This window comes from Eulemur rufifrons, chromosome 8, assembly GCF_041146395.1.
Source record: "Eulemur rufifrons isolate Redbay chromosome 8, OSU_ERuf_1, whole genome shotgun sequence".
NCBI lineage: Eukaryota > Metazoa > Chordata > Mammalia > Primates > Lemuridae > Eulemur > Eulemur rufifrons.
Window position 1 is genome coordinate 57,408,641 of NC_090990.1, and position 13,929 is coordinate 57,422,569.

The 13,929-nt window shown below is 35.3% G+C and overlaps 1 protein-coding gene across 1 annotated transcript in view; it reads left to right on the forward strand.

Moving 5' to 3' along the window:
* The window catches only part of TNNI3K (TNNI3 interacting kinase), a 284,808-nt gene that overhangs the window by 106,664 nt on the left and 164,215 nt on the right, over positions 1 to 13,929 (forward strand). Inside the window, exons 7-11 of the mRNA XM_069478078.1 lie at positions 1,809 to 1,947; positions 7,554 to 7,698; positions 7,785 to 7,889; positions 11,813 to 11,907; positions 12,527 to 12,676. Of these exons, the coding sequence (XP_069334179.1) occupies positions 1,809 to 1,947; positions 7,554 to 7,698; positions 7,785 to 7,889; positions 11,813 to 11,907; positions 12,527 to 12,676 (634 nt within the window). The remainder of the gene's footprint in view (positions 1 to 1,808; positions 1,948 to 7,553; positions 7,699 to 7,784; positions 7,890 to 11,812; positions 11,908 to 12,526; positions 12,677 to 13,929) is intronic.

The following is a 13,929-nucleotide window of genomic DNA, read 5'->3' on the forward strand; positions in this document are numbered from 1 at the left end:
TTTGCCTGGCATTTCTATAAAATGTCTACCATATTCTTGAAAGGTTTCTACCCAAGACATGTTTATTTGATGACTCAGAAAAAGTAAAAATACTTTTAGAGCTTGAATTCATTTTTGTGCTGATACCTCAGTGGTCAGGACAAATGAGGGGTTCTCCCCTTCAGGCATCCTAACTTACCTCTTAGCATCACTGAGATGACTTTTGAAATTCTCAGAGGAGGCATTGTCTGGTTTAGAGAAATTATTTGGAAAGTTCCTAAGTATATATGTAAATGACTCAAAAGAATCCGATAAATTAATGGAAATAATCCCAGGAAGACTCCTAAGTGCTTCATCATTTCACACCTTTCTGTCCTTTTGGATGTGGAGCCTCAGATAATTGGGGAAGCTGCCAGGGCTACTGTGGCTATCTCCCATTTACTCACACATTCAGAAAAGGACCAAGAACTCCAGTAGTGAGATGACCAGTGGTGGTTTATATGTGGAGCAGCCATGAAAATCAAGAATCAAGTAAACTATTGCTGGCTCAGGCCAAAAGGAAACTTTGGAAAAGATTGTTCAGAGAAGACTATGTGTGACTTAGAATTATTTATGTACAATGGAGATCTATATTATGAAATTAACAAGAGAATGATACTAAAAAGAAGAAATGGCAAAAGTAGGTTTTCAAAGCCAAAATATGTGGAGATAATTTTTTTTTTTTTTGGCTTTTTCAAAGCTCCCTCATGTTTCATCCAGTCCTCACAATAACTCTGAAACAAGAATGAAAAACAATATTGTTTCAGCTCACCAATAAAAATGGAACATAACATTTACAAAACGTATGCTATATGTCTGTCATGTGCTAAGCACTTTAAACAAGTTATCTCATTTGATCCTCAAAACAAACCATGAGTTAAGTCATATAATGTGATTCACATTGGACATATGAAGAAACTTAGGTTCAAATAATTTAACTAATTTTGTCAAGGTCACACAGCTGATGTAAATCAGATTCTAGATTAAACCTATTCTTATCTTACTCTGGATCTTAATTCTTAATCAGTATATTACATTGCCCTTCAACTTAAAAAATAAATATTATAAGGTCAGTAGCAGACACCATTGGTTGCTTAGGCAAACTATCATTGCAATACTGCCACTTCATGCCATACATTTTCCTTGCTTGCAGACTCATGATTTTATTCCACTGTTCAGCCTTCTTCTAGAGGTTGTATTAATACTTAGAGAATATCTCTATATCCCCAGCTACTGTGTGTTAGATCTTGATTAGTTGGTCACAGTAAATCTTTCCCCTTGCCCAGGGATTGCTTTAGAAATTTGCAAATGACCTAGTCCAGGACAAAGAGATATGGGAAAATGATTTCTGGAGATATTTTAGGAAGGAATTACTAGATTAAAAAAAAAAAAAAATGGTCCCTTATTCCAAAAGGTAGAGGTAGTCCTTAACTCTACTCTGTGGACTTTGGTTTATAATGTTTGGAGCTGCTGCAGCTCTCTTGCTACCATGAGGGGATTTATCCCACTGTTCATGACAGAACAGAGTGACAGAAAGAACTTGAGTTCTGACAATGTTATTAATCTGTTGTATTAATCAACCCTGGAATTACTCCAGTTTTAGACATCTTGTTAGGTTATGTAATAATAAGTGGCTTATGGTTCAGGCCCATTGAATTAGGATTTTCTGTTATTTCCAGATGAAAATAACCTAAGAAAGGGCTTTAATGATATGTGTTTTTCTATATTGCTGAAACCTTTGCATTATTATTTGACTTTTGATACTAATTTCAAATGAATGGATTCATTAGGTAACCCGCCTCCTTTTGAAATTTGGTGCTGATGTAAATGTAAGTGGTGAAGTTGGAGATAGGCCCCTCCACCTGGCATCTGCAAAAGGATTCTTTAATATTGCAAAACTCTTGATGGAAGAAGGCAACAAAGCAGATGGTAAGATTATACATTTAGAAGACCTTTGCTATCATTTACTTTATGTATACTTTTTACTTATACTTCCCTTACTTACTAGAGAATAATCTTGAAGGTGATTAATTCTGTCATCATATACCAATTTGTTATACAAGTTATAATTTATTATTTTTAATATATTTATTTAACCTACATGTGAATTGTTCCTTACATGCTTTAGCTCAATTCTTAATAAATTAGGTGCTTCAGTGAGCATAAGAAGTTTCCTTAGATAAAGTAGTTCTAGATGTTGTTATTCAATAATCTTTATCTTTAAATTGAGGTATAATTTACATATAGCAAATTCTCAAATCTTAAGTATACAGCCTGATGAATATTTATTTATGCATATATTCCATGTAAAAACCATCCAAATCAAGATTTAGAATATTTCATCACTCTGGAATGTTCCTTGTACACCCATTTCAGTAAATAGTCTTTGCCACCGAAGTTAATCAGTGTTCTGGCTTCTGTTGCCATAGATTGATTTTGTTTGTTTTTGAAGTTCACATAATTTTGTGACTGGCATCTTTTCCTAAGAAGATGATTTTAACATTTATACATGTTGTTGCATGAATCAAAGTTTGCTCTTTTATATTGTTGATGATTACAGGAATATACTACAATTTGTATGTAGATTCTCCTCCTAATGGACATTTTAATATTTCTGGTGTCCCTCTATTATGATGCAATTGCTAGCAACATTCTTATTCAAATCTTTTTGTGGACATACACATTTATATCTCTTGAATGTGTATATAGGAGTGGAATTGCTAGATCAAAGAGTAATACATATGTTTAACTTTTTAGGAAATTTCCAGTTTTCCAAAGTGTTTATACTATTTTTTAATCCCACAGCGATATATGAGAGTTTCAATTGCTCCCCACAGTATCCCCGATATTTGATATTATATTACTATATTTTTAAATAGAGATAGAGTTTGAGTGTGATGAATTTAGAAAAAAGCTTTAGGATACACGGAAGGATGTCAGAATCAGTTAACAGAATAGAATTTCCCTTAATTTTTTAAATTATAAAATGGATTTTGGAAAGTTGATTAAAAGTATTGAAAAATTTCATTCTTCCATGTTTCTTCAAAAACTTTATTTTTTGACACAAATTCACTCAGAGTTACAGCTTGCCATTAAATTCTCTCAGGCATATCCAACATCCTTCCATTGACCCCCAAGAGACCTAATTAAAAGCCCAGCTGTAAGAGCTGCTGGCCTTTGCAGCAGGAACAATACACATTTCTAAAAGGACATGGTTGTCAAATCTGTAGAACTACCAGTTCCTTGGTCCAAAATTCAGATTGATATTTAGTTAATAAAGCTAATCAATGTTTTCGTCTACCCATAAGGAAAACACAAAGGCTCTTAGAAACAGCTGTGGCAAGAGGGTAGGGCAATTTCCAGTTTCCAAGTTGGAAACAGGAGCCAGTTTATTTTGTAAAATTTAAGAAACATAGTTGGTATTGTTTTCTATATACCAGTGTTCAAGAACTCATACATCTACTTTATGGCATTATTATAAACAACCTGTGTTGTCAGGATGTAAGGAACGCTGTTCCTTGGACCTTATTTAAGCAGTCTCTTTCATTCTGTTAGTTTAAAATAGGCAGAGGTGCACCCGCGTGAACCACTGAGCACATAATTGTGTTTTTGAAACCGCCTCACTTTTCCAAGGGGTCAGGAACCACATCACTTTTTCTTTTTATTATTGATGCCAACCTTAGCTTTTTATTCCTCTGCACAACTCCAAAGCTCAGTAGTGTCAAAATGAGTGTCATTTATGATCAGCATGTCGCCAGGATCAAAGGATTCTTCTGCAAAAGGCATTGAAATGTGTACTACACCTATATTCCCCTTACTTACCAGCATCATATGATATAATTTTTAATTTTTTCTTTCTGACTCACACAAGTACTTCATGCCTCCTACCCAATCATTTTAAAAAATCAAGAGACAGCATGAGTCAGATTTTTAAGTATTTTTATTTCCTTCTAGTACATGTTTGATATTTAAGTACCATTTGCACTTCAACCAATTGCAAAAAATAAACCAGAAGATCTGCTGTGCCAATGGACACTGCACAGGACTTTCATCAGTTAGTTCACTTATTTCAAAATGTTGCTAAGACCCTGCCTGTGGTAAATGGACATAAGAGGAAGATTAAATGAATGACCCCAAACGGAGTACAATTTACAGTATGTTTCCATGGTAACAGAATGTCACAAATAAAAATAAATCCAGGTACAAAATCACCCAAAATGTGGTTCTAAAGGCAGTCTCTTCAGTTTAGCATGTTTGGGAGGCTGACCTATTCAGTCAGGTATGTTTAGGTCTCTCGTCTGCTTCTTTGTATCTCTTAGGACAATGAAAAAGGAGAAAAGTATTGAATGAAAATGAAAATGTTAAAAATATTGCTGGACTGCATAAGAAAAAAAATGATACAGTCCTCAAAATGTATCATTTTGGTAATGTCGAAAATGGCAAAATTTAAATTCAGAATTTATTAATTTTTGTCACCTGCTTCTTAATCCTATGGTTCTTTTAAATAACACAATCCTTTAACATGGAACTGGATATTACAGAAACCCACAAAAAATTCCTAGGGGCGTGCCCAGTAAGAGGAAGTGGTTTTTGTTTTTTTAATATATCTTATTGGAGCTATTACATGGTTTTGTTATTGAAAGCTTATTAAAGACACATTTGGAAGTTACTTTAAAGATCCTCTGGGAACTGCTGTCATTACTTGGTTAATCTAGAAATTTTTATTTTATCTTTAAGGTCAATAAACAGAAATAAGGAAGAAGGAGCATCTACCCACCCACCCATTCATCCAATCTTTCTTTCAGAAGACATTACTGAACGTCTACTCTCTGCAAAGTAGAGGACTAGGCACTGAACGTTTTTCTAATAATTTGCATGTATTTCTTTATCTGAAATTCTCTTTAAGTCTCTCAATAAGATGTTAAGTTAGAGAAAATAGAATATCATTCACACATTCAAGTTTCCTGAAATAAGATATAATAATATAAACTTTTTTTTTGTCTTTGCAAGTTGGTTCAAGACAAAACTAAGTAGATCAAAAACAGGGGTATATACATAAACTCTGTTTCTGATCCCGTAAGTCTCCTGGCTTGTCCCTTCAGTTGGTATTTGTATCTTTTTTGATAGAGGTAATGTCTAGGCCACTGCAGGTAATTCACCAAGTAGATAACCTGCTCTGAAGTTTATTGATTCAACTGGAGAAGAATAATGTTGGGCGGGGCCAGAGATGACCAAAGGCAAATTATAAATTAATTAGATTGCACTGCATTTTGCTTTACAATGTCCCTTCTGAACCTCAAGAACTCTTATGTGACTCTTCAGATGCCCTGGACTCCCAACAGTTCTCAGACATCGACTTGTGGCATTGACTTTCCCTGGCTTAGAAGAGAATGTGAACAAAGAAAAAGTTTTTTAAAAAGGGAGACAATCAAAAGAACTAGGGACATTCTTCTCAGTGAAAGGTGTCTTTCTGAGCTACTGATTAATACAAAAGATTCAAAGATTTATTTTTCATTAACAGCCTTGAGGGGAGAAACTCAGTGACTTTGTAAAAGACTTCTCTTTGGCTTAAAATCTTGCAGGACAATAAAATGAGAATGGTTGTCTACAAATATAGCAACTACAAGGCCTAAATCAGTCTTTACTGATTATTAAATGATGATCATAATAACAATAAATTTTTCCTATTCTTCATCATTTTTTAAGAAACGTTTCCTCCCCTTCAGTACTTTTTGTTCTACAGAGGACTTCCATTATACGTGTATGAGAGAATGATAATGACGGGTGTGTTAATGTCTACTATTTGCTATTTTGAATAAAGCACCCTGTGCAGAATGACAAAGTAATCAAACACATAAAATAAATCACTTTACAGCACTTGATCCAATTATTTTAGTTTAAAAATTGAGTTAAAGTCAGACCCAGAATTAAGCAGTTTGGTTTTCAGTTGTTAGTACTTCAGGCTTGTAATTATTGACTATTCAACTAGACTGTAAGATATTTGAGGGTATGGACTCTATGCATTTATAGGTGATTGGTCTTAGGACTTAGCAAATTTGTAAGGGGTAAATTAGCAAAAAGGTAGAGTAACTTTTTAAAATGTCTAATATGTAACAGATGTCATATTAGGTAAATGCTTTGCAACCACATGCCCTTTAATCCTTTCAGCATCCCTGCAACAATGGTGTTATTATACCCACTGTTTCTGATAAGACATTAGTGCCTCCAACACTAGCTTAGTGGCTAGTGCATAGTGATAATTTAATAAATCAGAATGTATCAGTCCAGTTTTCTTACTTTCAAGAGTTATAAAATGACTCTTGCTAATTTAAGCATAAAAGAGATATACCAAATGATATCAATTAGCACACAGAATCTTGCCCAGAATAGGGTAGAAAGCTAGGTTTGGAATACTCACAGTGAGGACTAACATCCCAAATCATTCCCCAAATCTGATCCCCTGAAGACACACTGACACCCTTGCTAGGCACACACATCAACATTTGTGCTTCTGGTGCCAACACCACAGGTCACTGAACCTGTGGCTGGCATTGCTACCAGTGGAAATTGAATGGAGCTATTATCACTACTGCCACATTGCCACTGTTTTTTTGTGTTACCAAATTCTGAAGTCAAAGTCTAATATGGTGTGTTGATTGGAAGAGTCTATAGATTGGTGTTCAAACCAGGGAACTGTTGAGAGTAAAAAAGTCACTATGAAGAATTATCCCAGGATAACAAGCCTAAACACATGAGCACCCTCCATTAATTCTGTGCCCTAGCTGCAAAGAGATCTTGGAATGTACATTTTCAGCTTCTGTGATAGAACGTGGTCTTGGCCTCTCATCGGTACTTGCAGTATAGGCAATTACCCAAATGTCAGAAGAGGTTATAAGGCTGGGTGGTCCAAAGAGTAGAACAAATATACACTACTGAGTGAAGAACTGAATTTTAAATAACCTGTAACACAATTAATGAGGTCTGTCTCTTGCTAAAGTGCTCTTCCTTTTCATTATATCATGCTTTGCATACTGTAGTATAGCAATTCTCAGCTAAGGGTATACGTCAGAACTTCCTAAACAGCATTTTAAACATACAGATTGCAGGGCCTCACTCTAACCTACTGAACCAAAACCTCTGGGAATGGTGCTCTGACCAGAATCTGTAATTTTAATGTGCTTCAGAGAAAAAAAAATCAACTTGAAAGGAGATACTTGTGGAAATAAGGCCACAAGTACCTTTTGGATGCTTATTAGTTTCCTGAACTATTCCATTTTGCAAGGTAGATTTGATTAGGTGCATTCCCTAGAATTTATAGGAGCTAGAAGAAAGTCTGTTTAATGTGGTAATAGGCAATAAAATAGAACTATAACTTTTTTAATTGGTTGCACTTAATTTCTGCTATTATTATCATTAATTGGCAATCTTCAGGTGTCTCTCAGGCACTTAGAAATATCCATGGTACTACACATACAAAGGCCGAGAAACAGAAGATTCCAGAGAACATGTCTTTTTTTTTTTCTTGCTGTTGACAGTGAATGCTCAGGATAATGAAGACCACGTCCCACTCCATTTCTGTTCCCGATTTGGACACCACGATATTGTGAAGTACTTGCTCCAAAGTGATTTGGAAGTTCAGCCCCATGTTGTTAATATCTATGGAGACACCCCTTTGCACCTGTGAGTATTATGTAGGGTTCCATAGGTCCTCCAGGTACACTGCATGTACCCTCTTACTATTATCAAAATATTTTCTTCAAATCTAGGGCATGCTACAATGGCAAATTTGAAGTCGCCAAGGAAATCATCCAAATATCAGGAACAGAAAGTCTGACTAAGGAAAACATCTTCAGTGAAACAGCTTTTCACAGGTAAAAGAATATTTAAGTGCAATAGCCACTAACTTAGTTGACACCCTATAGCACCTGAAGTTGTGTACATAAAGCAAGAACAAATAGTGGCAGATGTTGCAATCAGAGACCGATAGCAGAGGTAGAGCAGGGGACAGGGAGCCCAAGCTAGAGTCACAGAAGAAAAGGTGAAGGCAGATGCTGCAGTCAGTACAACAGATGGGGCCGGAGCCAGATGCTGCATTCCTGGCAGCAGCCACAAAGACAGGGACTGATGTTGCCACGGCAACAGGGATATCAACATCTGTAAGCATATTGCTTCTATTCCTCTTCACTCCGTGGAAAGCTGCCAAAAAGGGCTGTGCCCATAATCCTCCTCCGACAAGAATCTCATTACCAGAATTCATCAGCATCAAATGTGACACTTTTTCCTTACCACTTAAACCTTGTGTGCAAATGTGTCTACCTATCTAAGACATCCATCTGTCAGCCTGTAAAAGCCTAGTCAGGGTGGCCACTCAGATACCTAAGAAGACATTAGCTCTTTTCTAGGAATCCATGAGAGCCCTTTACAGTGTGCTCTAGAGAAACACATTGAAGGAGCAGCTGGGATTAGAAAAGTTACAATAAAAAAAAAAAAAGAGATAAGGAAAGAAAATGTTGCTAATAACTCAGAGCCATATTTACCTAAAATGTACAAAAGGAAGGTGGATGTTTTATAAAATTTAAAGTCTTCATTTTTAGTGAGTTACTATTTTCCTATAAATGTAAAGCATAGTCATTTAAATTTAGTAAATCTTGAATATAAGATCATTCACCTATATCTTACATATTTCTTGGGTACTTTGCAACCTCTAAAAATGTATTTGAGACTAATTTGTTATTTATATAATGTTTATAGTGCACTGGTGAATAATAGAAATGAGGAGACTCTTTTTCATACTGAACTAAAATTAAGCTTGTGCTTCTACATTAGGCATCAACCTGTCAAATTTCACATGAATTTCAAAATTTTTCTTATCAACCAAAGAAGTCAGCCAAAGGAAGGTGAAGAAAAACCATCATTTATGGAGTGGTGACTATATGCCAGTTCATTTGCATTCATTAAATCATTTAATCCTCATAACAATTTTATGAAGTTGGATTTATTATCTCTCTATTACAGATGAGAAAGTTGAGGCTCAGGGTAGCCAAGGAACTTGCCAAAGTTACTTATGGCTAGAAAATAATGTAGTTAATGCCTGCCTAATTCCAAACCCTGTGCTGTTTACATATCTTCATGTTCTAGTAGCAAAATATTTTATCTGTTTTCTACACACTCGGTAACAGAACAGAAGCAGGAACTCTTCAGATCATACCTTCAGTCAAAATGGATCAGTGGAATCTGTCCCTGAAGGGGCAATTGACAGAACTGATATGTACTGGTTGCCGATATTCTCTTTCTTCATTAGGTCATGCCTGTTAAGGCTGACACCTCAGGCTAGTTTTCAAATCATTTTGCTACTTTGTGCACTAAAATTGGAACCAACTGTAATCAGAAGGTGACTGTCACCTCCAGAAGATTGTCTAGATGAGAAATTTTATAAAATGAGTTAAAAGTATATACTCAATTGTTTTATAATATTTTGTGTAAGCCTGTGGCTACTAGGAATAACAGATTAATATTTTTGTTCCATTCATTTTAAGCACATATTTATAAAAGAAACTCCTTTTACATGAGGAATTCGCTCTGAATACAAACTTTTGTATGTACAAATCACAATGCTTTGCATAGTAAGCACTCAATGCATTTCTGTTATTGTTTTCATATGTATATACACACATACATACACATGTATATATTTGCAGACATATATTAATATGACATAAACGGTGTATATATAAATGCATACATATATGTACACATATGTATATATTCCAAACTCATTATTTTCTATAGTAGTTGCTTTGAAAATAAACAATGAATCAATTCAGACAATGGAATAAGTGTGTACTGTGTGGGTCCTATCTATAATGCAAATAATTAATGGTGATATAATATACTGAGATGGTAGCTTTTTACTCACTCAATTATTCAAGAAAAGACTTATTAAAGGCCTGTCTTGTGTTGGTGCTGGTAGGGACATTAAGATGACAGGATCCTTTCCCTCCTTAAAGGAGCTCTGTGTAGAGTAACAAGGTAAACAGAGGTGTATTCATTACTGTAACATAATATGATAAGAGCCATAAAATTGAAATGACAAGGAACCAAAGGAGACAGCAATGAATTCTGCCTTTGGCTCATGAGAATGCTTCATAGAGGGAGTAATGGTTCAGCTGGAAGAAGAATGAATGGTATTTGATTAAAGAAAAATGACTTGGGCAAGGCCATCCCAGGAAGAGAAAATGATAGTAATATCCAGTAAATTTCCTCTTTCTTCTAGAGCCAAGTTGCTGTGCCGTTCCCTTAGGGATGATCTGGATGGGGCTTTGCCCAGTGCTAGCTCCTTCCTGTCTCCCAGTACATACCTTGTAGCTCTCTGGAGTTTGGAAGTAGAGTATTGCTCGTGCTCAAGTGATGGCAAAAGTAGAGGCATTTATTATGAAACTACAGGAAGAGAAAATTGATGAGAATTATCAGTCAAAAAATTAAATCTAGTAGTAATTACTAGGCATGATTTATCTTATATAAAATTTTTTTCTCTAGGCATCTTAGCTTTACTAATAAACAGTAGAAATCAGAATTTCAATTAAGCACTTCATCAAATCTAGTTGTAAAATTTATCTATAAAAATCTTATTTTCTTTGGTTCCTGGAATATGTTAATTTTTCCACAAAAACTTTCTCATAACTGGAAAGAGCTGATAATGAACAGTCCTCTACAGCTTGTAACATGATTCTATAAGCATTAATTCACTTGAAATTTCAGCAACAATTTGACAAATAGAGAAGATATCATCTATCATTATTTTATAGAATAGTAAAACTAAACTCAAAGAGGCCAAATAACTTGTCTAAGGTCCTCTGGCTAGTGTGTAGCAGAGCTCTGGATTTTGAGTGTACACCAAATGCTCCCTCAGTAAAATGACAGCCTTGAGATGTTATTTCTGGTCAAGGAAGTCTCTGGAGAGACAGTGGATGGTTTTTCCAGGGAATAATTTCAGACTGCACTTTGGATTTGACTAAAAATCCAGTAGCCTCCTGGATTCCTCATTCAATTGTTCTGCAGAATCAGTCTCAGGTCCTACAGCTAAACTGCGTGGAGCTCTTACAATACGATATCTTTCCTCTTTTTATGGTAAAGAACTAAAATCAAAATTGTAGAAAATACTTGACAAGAAAACACTAGAGATTTTACATCTCCTTTCTTGAAGGTCCAGATGTGAGAATCTTCAGGGTTTTTTCACTGTATGTACACATTTTTATTCACCCTTGATATACAGTGCTTGCTTGGATTTTATTACCTCCTTCTCTTTTCTTCCTTCTTCCTTCTTTGTTTCTTTGGCACTTTTATATACACATGAGCAGCTAGAATAACCTGGCTTAATTAGCATTGTGTTCATTTGCTAGGGCTGCCATAAACAAAGTATCACAGATTGGGTGACTTAACAGAAATTTATCATCTCACAGTTCTGGGTATTAGAAGACCAAGATCAAGGTTTGGTTTATTCTGAGGTCTCTCTTTGGCTTGAAGATGGCCACCTAGCTGTGTCTTTACATGGTTGTCCCTCTCTCTGTGTCCTGTGTCCTAATCCCCTCTTCTTATAAGGGAACAGTCATATTGGATTAGAGCCCACCTTAATGCTCGTATTTTAACTTAATTATCTCTTTAAAGACACTATCTCTAAATACAGTCACATTGTGAAGTTATGGGGGTTAGGGCTTCAACATATGAATTTGGGGGGTGGGGCACAATTTAGCCTATAACAAGGGTCTTCTATTTTCCTTATTTTGTGTTTTTCCAGTGCATGTACCTATGGAAAGAACATTGACCTAGTTAAATTTCTTCTTGATCAGAACGTCATAAACATCAACCACCAAGGAAGGGACGGGCACACAGGTAAGACTGTGGTGAGAACATTGCTAGTTCCAGATGTTTATCAATGCTCAAGCATAGTGGTGTGCCAAGGGATAAGGGGACATTGGGAGTGGTCAATCTCAATGGGGAGAGGTATTTTATCATCTGGCATCATTTAGAATTGATGGTGACATGATAATATTTAATAAAAAGTAGACTGACTTTTGGCCAATTTCATTATTATGCTAAATTATCTACAGGCAATGCACCCACTTATAGCCTACTCCAAGGACAGACTGCCCACACCACCCTACCCTTAGTTTGGTGGTCAAGAAAAATACTTGCTTGGGGTCTTTGTTCTTTTGCTTGTGTAAAGATGCTAATATTTTTTTTCTTGGTAATTACAATAGATGTACAAATACTAGAAATTGTACTAAGCAAAAGACAGTTTATATAGAAGATTGAGTAGAATAAAATACTTCTTTTGCTTAAAGTATTGTCTTCTTTGCTCAATAATAAAATTAATTATTCATCAAAGAAATCAATTGTTACTTCATATCCCTGGAAACAATGGTATTATGTGGTGATAAATATATTTTGAAAATTGGGCTGCAGTTTTCTTTTATTCTTCTTTCATTCTTTCAATTCTTTTCTATTACAGGATTACACTCTGCTTGCTACCATGGTCACATTCGCCTGGTTCAGTTCTTACTGGATAATGGAGCTGATATGAATCTAGTAGCTTGTGATCCCAGCAGGTCTAGTGGTGAAAAAGATGAGCAGACATGTTTGATGTGGGCTTATGAAAAAGGTGTGTTTTTAATCATGCATCTCTATAGTGATGCTGGGTGCATAGATTATATCAGTGCATCAGTAATTTCTTTGCTTGTATGACTTGTACACTCTCATTTCTTCTGTAGATTTTATTTGAGTCTCTGGGGCCTTGGATCAAAGAGTCCAGTAGACCATCATTACAGAAAGCAACTCCTGGGCTGCAGATGAGCTGAAGGCATTCTCAGTATTTGAACTTTAAAAAGGAATGGTCACATTTCTAAGTACTGGAGAAACAAAATTTTGATATGTAATGATACTAATGTAGACTTAGAGCTAGTCATTATCTCTTAAATAGGGCTGTTTTGATGAGTTTTTGAATTTTTAAAAAGGGGATTAAGAACAAAGGAAAAAAAGGAACATTTGTGAGATCTAACCCTGATGACAACACCTGTGCTAGAAAAATGTGAGGGAGTCAATGATTAGTGCTTAAGAATAAACTTACTTAAGTTCAAAGCAGTGAGAGCTTAGACTCTGGTGTGAGAACACCTGGGTTTAAATCAGCCATGTTCTTTGACCTTGTGCAAGTTATTTAACCTTACTGAGCTCCACTGTTCTCATCTGAAAAATAAGGATAACAAAAACTTCTACTTCACAAGGTTGTAAAGATTAAATGAGATAATATGTGCAAATTGCTTAGAAGACTGGCTGACATGAATAACAAATAATTGGTATTTTAGGTGATATGTAACAGCATATATTGTCATTGAAATTATAGAGTTATAACTGAATACTGTAAAATATACCAGACTTTAAAGTAACATTTTGTCATTTTAACTTTTGATGACTGCATTGTCTTTTTAAAATGTTTAAGTATGTAAAGAAATATATTTATCTTTTTGAATGCTAGAATCCTAAAAGATCATCCTGAAAAAGGCAATTATTAAGCTATAAGATTTCTCAGCCTACCAAGCTGATTTATTTATAAAAATTCTCTGCCTAAAGTGGGAAATAAGAGTCCATCAATGAAAAGAGAGATGGAGTTTGGTGAATGGAAATAAAGAGCTGTTGTAGGCACATAGTAAGCAAATAGATAAAGAGAAGGAAAAACGTATAACTCTGAAGACTACTAGTGAAAAAATGATATAGGAGTTACTTTTTTTTTATTTCAGCTTATTATGGGGGTACAAAAGTTCAGGTTATATATATTGCCCATGCCCCCCCATCCCTCCGAGTCTGAGCTTCAAGCGTGTCCATTCCCTAGACAGTGCACATCGCACTCATCACATAGGT